The sequence below is a fragment of the Notothenia rossii genome, assembly GCF_949606895.1.
Source record: "Notothenia rossii genome assembly, chromosome: 10".
NCBI lineage: Eukaryota > Metazoa > Chordata > Actinopteri > Perciformes > Nototheniidae > Notothenia > Notothenia rossii.
The window spans coordinates 58,590,506-58,603,756 of record NC_136908.1 but is presented as its reverse complement, the minus strand read 5'-3'; the positions used below and the strand labels follow the sequence as shown (position 1 = coordinate 58,603,756).

At 40.4% G+C, this 13,251-nt stretch overlaps 1 protein-coding gene across 1 annotated transcript; it reads left to right on the top strand.

Annotated features, from left to right (window-relative positions):
• The first annotated feature begins 1,307 nt into the window (after window positions 1-1,307).
• LOC307021751 (glucoside xylosyltransferase 1-like) lies at window positions 1,308-11,693 on the top strand. The gene is made up of 7 exons (XM_079654159.1): window positions 1,308-1,617; window positions 3,808-4,012; window positions 4,292-4,423; window positions 4,707-4,958; window positions 6,037-6,160; window positions 6,410-6,582; window positions 9,812-11,693. The coding sequence occupies exons 1-7, from the start codon at window positions 1,418-1,420 to the stop codon at window positions 9,971-9,973; spliced, it is 1,248 nt and encodes a 415-aa protein (XP_079510285.1). The 5' UTR covers window positions 1,308-1,417; the 3' UTR covers window positions 9,974-11,693.
• The last annotated feature ends 1,558 nt before the right edge of the window (window positions 11,694-13,251 follow it).

The following is a 13,251-nucleotide window of genomic DNA, read 5'->3' as shown; positions in this document are numbered from 1 at the left end:
ATGTCAATGGTCGGCAAAGGCTAAAATCCTAAAGTTTCTCTCCCACACACTGCACACGATGAAGAACAATATCCCGGCCAACAAATCATATTCTACTCGAAATTTTTCCTGCACATTTTTAATCCTCCTTAAAAAATTGAATTATCAATGTTATTGGATAATGATGTCATTTATCAATACCCCCAATATTGTGTAGCCTACATATCGCAGTTGCAAAATCAGTCAAACTATTCGCAATTATTATTTTTTCCAAATCGTATAGCCCTGATTAGGCTTACAATAGTTCTGAGTATATGGTATGGTTTACAAACTAATTGATCCACCACTACAGTCAATCACCTTGATTTTCCCACACTTGATGGAAATGTAATTTAGGTCTTGTGAAGCCACAACAATAAAGACTAGTCACTTAAAGCCCTGAAAGGCTCTTTACAGAGGTGAAATGAATTGAGAGTTGCTGCAGAGTAGACACAGCTGAGGGGGGAGGGAGAGGGGAGAACCAACTTTGCTTATCGCTCCCACCCTTCCCCCTATTTAGGGTCTCGACCTCCGGCTTCTGTTGCATGAAGAAGCATCAAGTGAAGATGGTGGAAAAGAGAAACCAGGATGAATTGCATGGCCTTCAAAATAAAAGCCTGACAATCGTGATTAGGGACAACGACTGCAGAGAGCTGCACAACCTCATAAGCAATGTACACTTTTCACTAGCCTATATTACGAAATGTTCAAATAGTTTTACAATATACAAATAAGATTGCACAAATATAATTTGTATTTTGTATTTCCGAGCCTCCTGGCTTTCAGGAGTAAGTTTGTCAAATGTGATGCATTTGTAGGAACTAAATATCTGAGCTATGATCTATTATACATTTAAGGGGGGGAAAAATGTATAATAATAACTTAGATTATTAAAGGGTCTTACATTTCCAGAACAGACAGATGTGAAACCCATTAAGGTTTCTGGTGAGTGAGATGTAAACAATGTTAAGGTATCAAATCTTAAAACAAAACAAGCAAACATATAGACTTACTGTAATGTAGGTTCGATACAAAATAGCTCCAAAAGGCTAAAGTGTTTACATTGTTGTATGGCTAATACATGGCCTAGTATTATTATCTAGTGACGTAGCATGCACTTGTAGTTAGCATATCTGTCATATTAGACATAACATTAATGTGTTTCTGACTCAATATAAAGCTACTGCATCATTTGTTTAAAAGCTTGACAAGTGGGAGAAATGTTGAAAAACGCTGCAAAGTGTAACATGAGACAATGCTTCAACGGCTGATGAGAGCTTTAATTTTTAAACGTGCACCGGAAGTGTGTTGTCACTGCGTCAAGCTTTGCAGTTATTATTTCACACTAGTTAGTTCTGTGTCATGACTTTAGCTCCGAGTTGCGTTTTAAAACTCCAAAATGCGGCGCTACATTCGTGCACTAATGCTGTGCACAGTGTTTGCCGTGTTTTCGGGTGTGTATGTTTACAGTAAACTGTTTTACTCGGACTTGTCGCTCGGTGGAAACGGTCCGAGAGGTTTCATCCCACAGAGAGTCCCCGGAATCAGGCGAGGAGCCGTGGACAAAACCGGGCCCCAAAGCCCACACTGGTACAATAGGTAGGACTAAATTATGCAGGTTTTTCTTACTTTAATGGGGTACAACTTGGGGGAAAACGCATTTTATACAATAAGTATGAGTAAAGTTGTAGGTATCTACTCTGTACCACACTTGTTATGTATAGGAATGTGACACTGACTGACAAAACGGCACCAAACTTCATTACAGATTTCTGTGATTTCTGTAGTAACGCGAGATTTGAACAGGTGTGCGATCTTCGAGATTAATTAATACATCAGATACATAGTAGAGCATGACCAAACTTGCCTTACAATTTAGCACCTTTTCACTGTTCAAATGCACTTTTTAGCCTGTGCAACTAGCTTTACTGCCTTATTGCTTTCACACATGACTGTTTGTGTGTCTGCCAGATATGCAGGTTAGAGAGGAGATGTTAAGATAAATAGGGGGAGAAGCTAAGACAGTCAACAGTTGTATTAAACTTTCTAATCCCTTACAAAGTTCACTGTTAGCAAGTTTGAGTCCAGTGAGTCATAGGAAAATCCATGGTATAAAGCCTACTATTGTTTAATAATAATTTAATAGATTCTGCATTAGTGGTTTGGTCTGTGAAAATACCAGACAATATATTACAAATAAGTGATATCTTCAAATTGCTTGTTTAGTCTGACCAAAAGTCCCAAAACATAGAGTTTATTATGACAAATACAAACATAAGAGCACATTTGAGAAGCTGGAATCAGAGAGTAATTGCTGTTTTGGTGAAAACAAAGGGCCATCATTTTATCACATACTCTATATCCACAGCTGAATGTGGGGGTGGCATACTCTAGAGAATCTGCTAAAATGGCATAATGACGTTAAACCATTCTCTGGTGGCTTGACATTGATATCAGGTGATGTTTTTATTTTAAAAAAATCCAAAAGTAGAGCTCGAATATGTCAATATTTTGTTTTTTTAGCACTCAATTTATTTGGACCTCAAAGTCAAGGGTCTTAATAACTGATCCTAAATCCTACGCCACCTTTCTAGCAGAGTATTAGTATTTATATGTTATACATCTGTATTTGATCTTTTTTATTTGTTAGTGTGATAGGCATTTTTTAATTGTTGTTTGTTTTGTGTGTACCTCCCCAGAGCTATAGTCTGGAATATTGCATCTCGTGTCTTTTTGAGATTCATGTGTTTTTTATACATGGTCTTGTTCAACAAAGATATATAATAATACTTGCAATATTTGTAAACCTACTATTATCCCCTGGGCCCAGGAGTTCAAAACTTTTAATCTCAATCAGATCCGATCCGATTTTGAAATCCCATTTTTTGTGATCCAGGATCAGACAAGTCGGACAGATTTTGTCCCTGGAGTTCAAAGCAATTCAGGATAGGATCAGCCTGATCCAGATTACGATTTTTCAAGATGACTAGATCCTGAATATCAGTGCTTTAATCCTACCGATCGCCATCTAGTGGACATGAAAAATAATACAAGGAAGACAAGAGACCACATTGCAGAGACATCTATCATGTTTGATTATATTTTTTTATTTGAAAGGTGATGACAGATGATGGACTTTTTTTTTGTTGAAGATATTTTTACTTTAATCTAAATTACATTTGTGATTGACAATCTTTGCTGTGATACTTTTATGAGCATAAACATTTATGTCATCAACATTTGGTTGAAAACAAAATAGGCCACCACAAACGTGAGCAAAAATGGAAAAAATTAAATGTATTTCCCATGAAGGCTAAAAATGGTGTATTATTTCAGTTAACAAACTCACTTTGCCAGCTTATTTAAATTGAAACATATTTTAAAATAAATTGTACATTTTGCTCTGGAAATCCACCCCTTTGGTGGGATCAGGATAATCCAGTTTTTTGGGATCAAACTGATCTCAATCCTGTGTTGTCGGTTTGAACTACCCATTTTGAAGATTTGATCCAGATTAGAGCTTGCATTGGATTTCCTGATCTGATCGGATATGAAAGTGATCCTAATCCTGTTTTTTGGTTTTGAACTCCCCAAAATCCAAATCTGATCTGATCAGATACAAACTTGGTCTCCTGTGTGGGCGTGACCTTTAAACAAACAGTCACATGGGGTCGGCCAAAAATAACCATCAGCCTTTTTTTAGATATTCAAAGTTTTGAACTCCTGGGCCCAGGTCTCTAGAATTCACTTTTTTATACCATCTGTTATCCTCTCCATCCTCTCTCTCAGGTACATCATGCGTCAGCGGGGTCAGGTGGAGGCAGTGGGGGGCAGCGTCCAGCCTGAAGCCCCCATGCACCTGGCTGTGGTGGCCTGTGGGGAGAGGCTGGAGGAGACCCTCACCATGATCAAGTCCGCTGTGCTCTTCAGCATCAAACACCTCCAGCTGCACATCTTCGCTGAGGATCAGCTGCACACCAGTTTCATGGAAGCTGTGAGTTCAAACGTAAAGCTTTATTATTATAAAACTAAATGAATAGTGCAAGAAGAAACAGAGTAGGAATTAAATGGTGCAAGAGAGAGAATGTTGCAAGACAAATAGCATAACATGACTTAGGAAAATGTAAAATGAAATGCTTTACAGTGAAATGCTTATCGTACTAATAGATCAATATGTGAGATGCAAACAGATGGTGTGCAAATCTTAAGTAAATTAAGTTCTGAAAATGGCATGCTGAGTTTGTACTTACCCTATATGTCGTCTGTCTTCCAGCTGCAGTCGTGGCCAGGTTTCATTCGCTCCAGGTTCAACTACACCGTGTACTCCATCAGCTTCCCCAGTGAGAACGCAGCCGAGTGGAAGAAGCTCTTCAAACCCTGCGCTTCCCAGAGGCTCTTCTTACCTGTGAGTTTCTGATCAAAAGCATGAAAACTTCAGTGGAAATCTGACGTCATTATGACATTCCCAATATGTTCTTATAATAACACATTACACATGTTTCTCAGCTATAGTCCTACACATTCTTAGATATAATACAACTGAATAAAAACTATGAATCAACAAACCAAAACACATATAAATTGTCACAATTCAATGTACTCTGGTCAATAAGCACCACTGCAGACTGTATTCACATAATTAGTCTCCTCAGTGACATCCCTCTGTGTGTCTGGTCCAATCTGTGCAGCTGATCCTAAAGGACATAGACTCCGTGGTGTACGTGGACTCGGACATCCTCTTCCTGCAGCCCGTGGACCGCCTTTGGGCCTTCCTGACCCGCTTTAACTCCTCCCAGCTGGCTGCCATGGCCCCTGAGCACGAGGAGCCCCGCATCGCCTGGTACAACCGCTTCGCCCGCCACCCCTACTACGGCAAGACGGGCATCAACTCAGGGGTCATGCTCATGAACATGACCAGGATGAGGAGCATGTTCTTCAAGGTGGGGCTCAAGACACATTTTCAAGAAGAGATTTGTTCCTGTGCTTCTTTGTTTGGCCACTAGATGTCCTTCTCCTGCTGTGAAAGCATTTCATGTGAGGCCTTCACTTACCATGGCATTATGATCACACAGTAAAGAACTATTTTAATTGATGTGCAGCGAGGCGGCTGGAACTGCGGCAACAAAAACTCAATTTATAATGAACGGCAGCTCTGATCAATGTTGACTATTATTGTTCAAGTCTGTTCCTAGTTTCTTTTCCACAGTCCTTCAACAATGCCAGAGCAGCACATACCATGTTCCTGTTACGGCCCATCTACACTACAGGGCAGGCATCAAAAAATCTTGAAGCTGGGCGTGTCTGAGGCTTGTCGATTTCTCGCGCCCAACAACCAATCAGGAATCTCCCGCCCGCCCCCGGCATACAAAGCAAAAAAAAGCTCGCTTCTTCAACAAAGTAAACTGGATATAAACTCCCCAAACAGTTGAAAACCTACCAGTTTCACCAACTGTCTCTGCCACCTCCCGCCATGCCTGGTTCCTCCGGTTTAGGTCCCGGTAGGTGAACAGAGTACAGTCATACAGGACTGGGACACTTGCCACGGCAATGATTAATTTATCCTCCATTTTATGACATATGGAAAATAGTCAAGACCTGCGGTATCAGCATACACGCGGTTTGATTGGCTGCGCTTGTACTGGCGGGAATTGCATAAACGGGATTTCATTGGCTGATGCCGATAGATGCTCGTGATGCTTGCAAAGCCATGCCATGCTCCCCACAATGCAGTTCGGCGAAGATTAAAAATCTTCTACGTCACCCCATTCAAGTGAATGGGCGAAGCGTTGAAAGCATTTTTCGATGCCTGTAGTGTAGACGGGCCGTTAGTGTTGACTTCCTCTCTGCCTTCTTCTGTTGATTTCTCTGACGCCCAGCGCTCTGTCTTTTAACCTCTTTCCCCCTCTACCTTGATCCTCCTTAGCAGCGGTGCGTTATCGAGTATTCATAACCTCTGAAATGTCCCAATTGACCAGAATCAAGTATTCAACTAAGCTGTGTAATAAATTGTGTTTCCAGAATGACATGACGTCTGTGGGGCTGCGCTGGGAGGAGCTGCTGATGCCTCTACTTCAGAAATACAAACTCAACATTACCTGGGGGGACCAGGACCTTCTCAATATCATTTTCCACCACAACCCTGGTAAGGCCGCACTCCAAGCATGTGTATTATTATTATTATTATTATTATACACAACTCTACATGTTCATACATCATCATATTTAGCCATAAAGACAAATTGAATAGGAATTATTTGATGTTGAATGTCCCCTTTAAGTCAGTAGAGCTCTCAGTAATGTATATTAAACTAAGACTGGCACTGATTTGTTGGCTAAAGTGTTTGTGTGTGTTTTTGTGTGTGTGTGTGTGTGTGTGTGTGTGTGTTCACAGAGTGTTTGCTGGAGTTTCCCTGCATGTGGAATTACCGCCCAGATCACTGCATCTATGGCAGTAACTGTGCGTCAGCTGAGGAGGATGGTATCAACATACTGCACGGAAACAGAGGGGTGTACCACGACCACAAGCAACCTGCCTTCAGGGCCGTTTACGAAGCCATACGAAAGGTGGGCATGAACGAGAACAAATACTTTAAAGCAGCTGATCGAGGTTTATCAGCTTGAATGGTATTTATGTTTGCCCTCAGATTCCCTGGTATTCCATTCATCTTATAATAATGTTTTGTCATCGTGACTGGGGTTAAAACAGCTAGCTACGTTTTGTTTCTGGTTACCTCCCTACTAGCTTACGTTGCTTCCCAAAGCTGTCATCTGATTGGTTGTGCATTAAAAGGTTGTCAGCAAGGTTAAAGTGTAAATGATTGAAACCGGAGCGCAGCACTCTTCAATATTTTGAACGTTGGGCGGCACCGCTCTCTCCATAGAAACATTTTTTTCAGTGGTGGAAACACCAGGGACACGTGCCAGAAGTTGAGTTTTCATTCAAACTAAGTTATGGCTGGTGTGTAACTGCATGACCAAATTCATCAGAGTACAAAGTCCAAGTTGCTCCAACGTTACCGTGGTGTATTTTAGTGCGGCTTTTGATGAAAGGAGCTGTTTACTGACCTCAGCGGCCCCTGCTCCGCTCCACTGCCCCGTTCCTTCACCCTGCTAGATGAGATTTTGGATTGGTGCTGACCCGAGACACCATAGTGACTTTGGACTGTCTGCGCTGGAAAGCTAATTTCCCCCAGGGGGATGTTTATGGGTTGTTTACCAGCAGTGTAATGATATTGACGACACCGGTGGCATTTACTTAATGAAGCCATCAACGGTGGAAGTGTCATTGCTTTCCTATTAACAAAGCATTGACTGTGCATCACGGAGATGGCTGATCCATACCTTATCCACGGCCTGCAGTTAAACCTGTGGCTTTATAGCAGAGGATCAATTAGAGCAGGACACACACATGTACCTGTGCTGCACTAAAACACTGGTTCTCTCATCTGTATTGACACTTTCATAGATATGTGATTAAGTCTGTTTTGGCCAGGAGTCTGGATTGATGTTCTGTGTGTTTCAGTTCACTGGACAGATCATTTCATCCACTTCTTGTTCATCTGCAGCAGGTCCTCAGGCTATCTGTGAAGTGTTGGGAGGGAATAACTACAAACAGGACAGTGGTACATTGGCAGCTAAAAAAAGGATGAGAGCAAAAGGACGTGTGATAGTGACAGCAAGTCATTCATGAATTTATTTTCCGTTCCTTTTCATGTTTGTCAAAGTTGACATCCTATCTGACTTAAGACGCTACAAGCTAGCTTTCTGTTCACCAAAATCACAATATTAGTAAAACACGTGGGTTTGCTATCCTGGCTCCAAAATGGTGGAATGAGCTCCCCATTGACATCAGGACAGCAGATAGCTTACACATCTTCCGGCGCAGACTGAAAACCCATCTCTTTCGACTCCACTTCGAGCGATAGAATTACTAACAAAGCACTTATATACTAATAAAGGGCTGGCTGATCTAAAGCCAGTTGAGTAGCACTTGAAATGTTTGGCTCTATGAAACCTGATGTACTTCTATGATTCTGTTTTTCTTCAAGTTTGTATCTTGTTGGTCGAATGCACTTATCGAAAAATGAAAGATATAGTCATGCCCCCGCAATACAAAACTGATGAATGTCATAGATTTTGTTTAAACTGATGAATTTTGTTTGTCCATTTGTCCAAAACATTTTTGTTACAATAATGTAAATTGGAGAAAAAAACGTAAAAGGCCGGGACAAGCAGACTTATGGCGTTTTTGCCTAAAATATGTTAAATTATTACGTTTTGATCAGAAAAGTAGTTTATGTTTAGCACTTTCCCCCCTTAAGGTCATTATTCCACCTCTAAGTCGAGTTGTTTATATATTAGCTGAGACAAGTCCTAAATCAGTGTCCATTCTCTGTTTCTTCAAACAAAGAGATGGGGATACAAGCAGCTCCTCCCTTTCTGTCTGCCTGTCTGTCTCACACAGACCTCAGCGGGCCATCCCTCATAAACCCTCCTCCCCTCCCTCGATGGAAAAAAGCTGAGCCCAGGAAACCGCAGTTAAATTTTACAGCCGATGGTGCGTTTAGAGTCTGAGGCTGCACACCGACAGCGCCCCATCAGCCGCACAAAATCAATACAGCAACTGTAAATGCAACTTTATGACCAGCCCATGTGTGTGTGTGTGTGTGTGTGTGTGAAAGTATCTGCTCATAAAAACACAATTTTCTTTGTGACCCAATATCAGAGAGCTAACCACAAGCAAATGAGCCGGCATAAAGAATGCTAATTCCCCTTTGATTTCCTCGGAGCGCTGTAAAGCCTCCTTCATTATCGGGAAGACGTGAAGCCTCTCCTGTAATCCCCGGGTACCACTGGACGCTAAGCCTATAGCATAAAAAGTGACTCCAACAGTCGGACGCTTTATGTTCCCCCCGGTCTGAGCGATCAGTTTAATCTAGGGCTGAGCGGTTAATCTGTTTTTTTAAATCGAAATCGCGATTTTTAAATGATGCAATTATCAAATCGCTAAGCCTGCAACTTTTTGTTTTGTTCTTCTTGTGTGTCAGTCATCCACACCAGTCAGAAGTGCTGTGCTCCACATGTACCAGTCATTGTTAACCAATCAGAAGTGGCCCATGATAGAAGGTGATAGACAGATTGACCCAATCACCTGCCAAGTATTTTTGAAATACTTTTCCAAATGGCTTCCAATGGAGCTTTCCTAGATGGTTTGGTGAAACCATCTGAGTCAGGTTAGTAATGCTCCATCACATGTTTCTATTACAGGGTGAGTCTTAAACTGAAGCTTGACTTTAAAGCAACGGAAGTTTCATGTAAATTTAGTTCTTTCACTCGTAGCTCGGGCTGCGGGGGTGCTAGAGACGGGAGCACGTTGATGCGACCTTCCTAGCCGGAGATATGGCCGCATTTTATAATAAACCTCCGTTGGGTCGCTTAAAAACAAATATCGCAAATCGAATCGCAATATCTGTCCGAAAAATGGCAATTAGATGATTTCCCCAAATCGTGCAGCCCTAGTTTAATCTGGAATCTACTATGAGATCAGCATGGCTTGCAGATTTGTAATCTATCCACGGAAAGCACAAATGCCGCCCAAAGCAACTCTGATCAATTCCTGGAGAACAAGAGGAGGTTGAGAGAAGTCCTCAGGGGAGAAAGGATGATACTTTGAAAAGTCTCCATACCATTTTACTCTAGACTAATAAAGAGTGCTTTGGTAAATTATGCTTGGATCAATGTAAAAACTAAACATCAAACCAAATCTAAACCACAAATCACTTTCTCGTTGCAGTACCCTTTCGGCGCCGACCCAGTGACTTCTTTGTTGGATCCGTTGGAAGAGCAGCTGTTGACGACGACACACACTTACTGCGGTAAATCCCACCCGCTCCTCACCAAGAGACTGGCCCACAGCCTGGCCAACATCAACAGGAAGTCCTCCGCTGGACGGTGACAGCTCAATCACAAGGGTGGGATAAAAGAAGAAGCGTTGCCTATGGACGTACAAACTTGTCCTTGATCAAGAAACCGGACGCTCAACCCTGCTTTGTATCGTTTTTGGACTGATGTAGGAACAATGCAACAACCACTACAGCTCCGTACCTGGCTAAATGTTCAATAAGGGCCCGTGTCCACACCTTCTTCTGAGCACTCCCAACTTCTTAATATCTCTTATAGCAAAGATCTCTCCACAAGTATCTTCGCTGTTATAAGACGGACAATAACTGCTACTATCTATTTGAGCACCAACCAGTTGATTCCTGCTCTCACACTTTGAGCTTCACCGCTCAGTCTGACGGATATTTAACGAGGGAAGAGGACAATAAAAGTCTCATCGACAGCAACAGGCAGGGTCCACCTGACCGATCTGCTCCAGCAACTGGCATTTTGCTACTTGTTGTGATAGTTTCCATCTGACAGAGACATCCAACATCAAGCTTTTCCTCCAAATTCTACCGTGACGTTCCGGCATAGTGTGAAAAGTTGAAAAATGTTCAACTTGCTTGTAAAAAGAAATGTGGACAAGGGGGCGTAACAATGAACCTGAGTTGTTCAAAGATACGCGGACTACATCGTGGACACCTTTTGAGTGGAGCTTATTTTGTGATCAGCTGCTCCATGTTGGGATTGTCTCAAAGTGAGACTTATACTACTCGCCTCGTTGTAAATTGCTCTGGATTAGAGCGTGTTGCAAAGTCCACATATTTACTACTGATGGACACGTGGATTTTTTTCCTCCAGGTGTTTTTATTTCATTTCTTTGGATTTTTTAAAAAACCAGTAAGCATGTAGTCTCTTCTCTGTAACTCCTCTCAGTGCCTTTGGTTGCTGGTGGATAATCTTGCAAAAAGATCTGAAGAGTAACTCTTGACTTTCCATATTGGAGAATTTATTGACCCCTGTAAAACACTCTTAATAGAAAAGAGACAAACGAATAATGTCAGAACTGGAAAAGGCTTTCAGCGGCGCCCGTTTGAAAAGATGTATGCACTGGAACACTTTTTCAACCTTCACAAACCACTCCAGTGTCAACGAGATGGAAGAGAAGTCGTTCCAGAGGACATGCATGGAATAATAATAATAATAAGAACTATTTCTGAGTTTGTAATGGGATTTATAGAAATGGAATATATATGATTTTCTACAGCATATGGATACTCTATCAGAGTAAATGTACAATCTGTTCCTCAGGTTATTTTGACCTGATAAGTTAAATGTGGTGATTTAACAGTCAAAGGTCATTGTTATGTTTAGAAACATCTGTATCCACTTTAGGGATGTGAGGTCATGTGACCACACATTTTTATATAGTCATTTGTGTTACTTTGAACACCCATGTTTCTTCCTTTTATTGAACAAAAGGATATGTTACAGTATGTCAATTAAGACACGATTAAATGCTAATCTCATACTAGTTAGTTTATGATATACCGTACAGACAGCAGACAGAAAATGCATACAAAGTGAAATAAGCTACACGTTCCTCTCCTCATGCCAAAGCATTTATTTTATTACTAGAATGATGGGTTTTGCACTGTTGAATGTATTAAGAACACAAAGGGTTGAAATCAAAATGTTATTATCAGTGATTATGGTTGTAATGTGAACATATTATTTGTTATATATGTGTTTCTTTATGCTTTGTTTTTTTACATTAAAGACTTTGAATTTGATTTGAACAGCACTTTGTTTTCTAACCACCAGAGGGCAGCATTATATTTTTGTATATCCCCTAATGCTGAGGGATAACATATATTCTTGAGGTACTTTAAGAATAACCATATTTGTTGTGAATGAATAATTTGTGATAAATAAGCTATTAAAAGGGGAAAGTAACTTAGAAAACAAGCTAATTGAATTAAAGATGTTTTCACTTAAATATATAAATTCAAGACGTTGCGCACTCAAACAGACTTAATCTCATCAGGGTTCGGGAGGGTTACTTTTAAACGTATTTCTGTAACAACTTCTATGTTTCCGTTACTTGTAGATGACCTCGAAATGAAATCTAATGCAAAAAAAACACAAGACAAAATGAAAACATAAATCATACACAGTATTCTTGTTAAAAAAAGAGGTGTCCAACTGCGTTCACAAAATGAAGTGTCATTGTGTTTTGTTGTCCTCCCCAGCTGTTTCTTGTCAGTTTGATAAGTCCTGTGAGTATTTATGCCCTTGTGTTCTCTGTCAGATTGTCATCAATGTTTCCCCGGTGTGATTTGGTTTGTTATTTTCCTGGTTTGCTGTCTCCTTCTGATTCTAGATTTCCGTTCCGGTTCACAACTCCACCCCTCAAAGACTGTTTACTATTTAAACATACTTATGGCTATTTTACTAATATATATTTAGACTGTACAGTAAGTGTAAATATGCACATTGACATTGTATTTTATCTCATTGCACTGTCATTGCCACTACCTCTGCTTGCACTCATATTTATTTATTGTGTCTATTTTTTTACTGCAGTGAGAGTTGCCAAAGAAATGTCGTTGTACTTTGTATGATGACAATAAAGTTATATTCTATTCTATATTCTAACCATGTTCCCCAAGTCTTCCCGGTTAGTTCCTCGTTTTATTTTGCGTTTTTCTGCCTTACCTGCTTGACTTATATTCCTGTTTCAAACCTGCCTCCCTGTTATCTTTACTGCATGTAGGTCCAACCTGCTCCACAACCCATCGTGACAATGTGGGAGAAAAAAGAAGAATGAAAGAAGCCTGAATGAAAAACTAAATTCAGGTACGCCTACCTATTTCAAGTGGATTACAAATCTAGCGGCATTTACAAAGCATTTAATTGTGAATGCCTTTTCAAATTAGATGTGGACTCCTCGGATAGACTTCTACAGCTGCAAGGCACAGCTTACATCGAATGGTAATGTTGTTTACCTTTTTTCTTAACCTGTTAAGCCCCGAGCCTGTTTTTCAGGTCTAAGGTTCGAAAATGACATTCCCAGAACAAATGACCATATCTTCCCTTCTAAAAGGGTTAAATTAATTATCTTTTTTCTCAAAGCAAGGTTACACCTGTGAGTTGGATGTAGAATTGTCAGAATCAATATAGATGTTTTTTATTTTAAAGTAAATTCAGATTGAACACAGTAAAAAAAATTAAATTATTGTGTCCGTCCAAAAGAAAAAATTACTTATAGTGAAAACCACCCTTGAATGATGGGATGGTAGACTAAAAGCTTTAGGAATCCAAACTACAACATATAATAAGTACCCTGTA

Bases quoted from the DNA above. Each gene is read 5' to 3' on its own strand.
- LOC307021751 (XM_079654159.1), top strand. From the start codon at position 1,418: ATGCGGCGCTACATTCGTGCACTAATGCTGTGCACAGTGTTTGCCGTG. The intron at 1,618-3,807 runs GTAGGACTAAAT...CCTCTCTCTCAG, and splicing joins AGCCCACACTGGTACAATAG to GTACATCATGCGTCAGCGGG. The intron at 6,161-6,409 runs GTAAGGCCGCAC...GTGTGTTCACAG, and splicing joins CATTTTCCACCACAACCCTG to AGTGTTTGCTGGAGTTTCCC.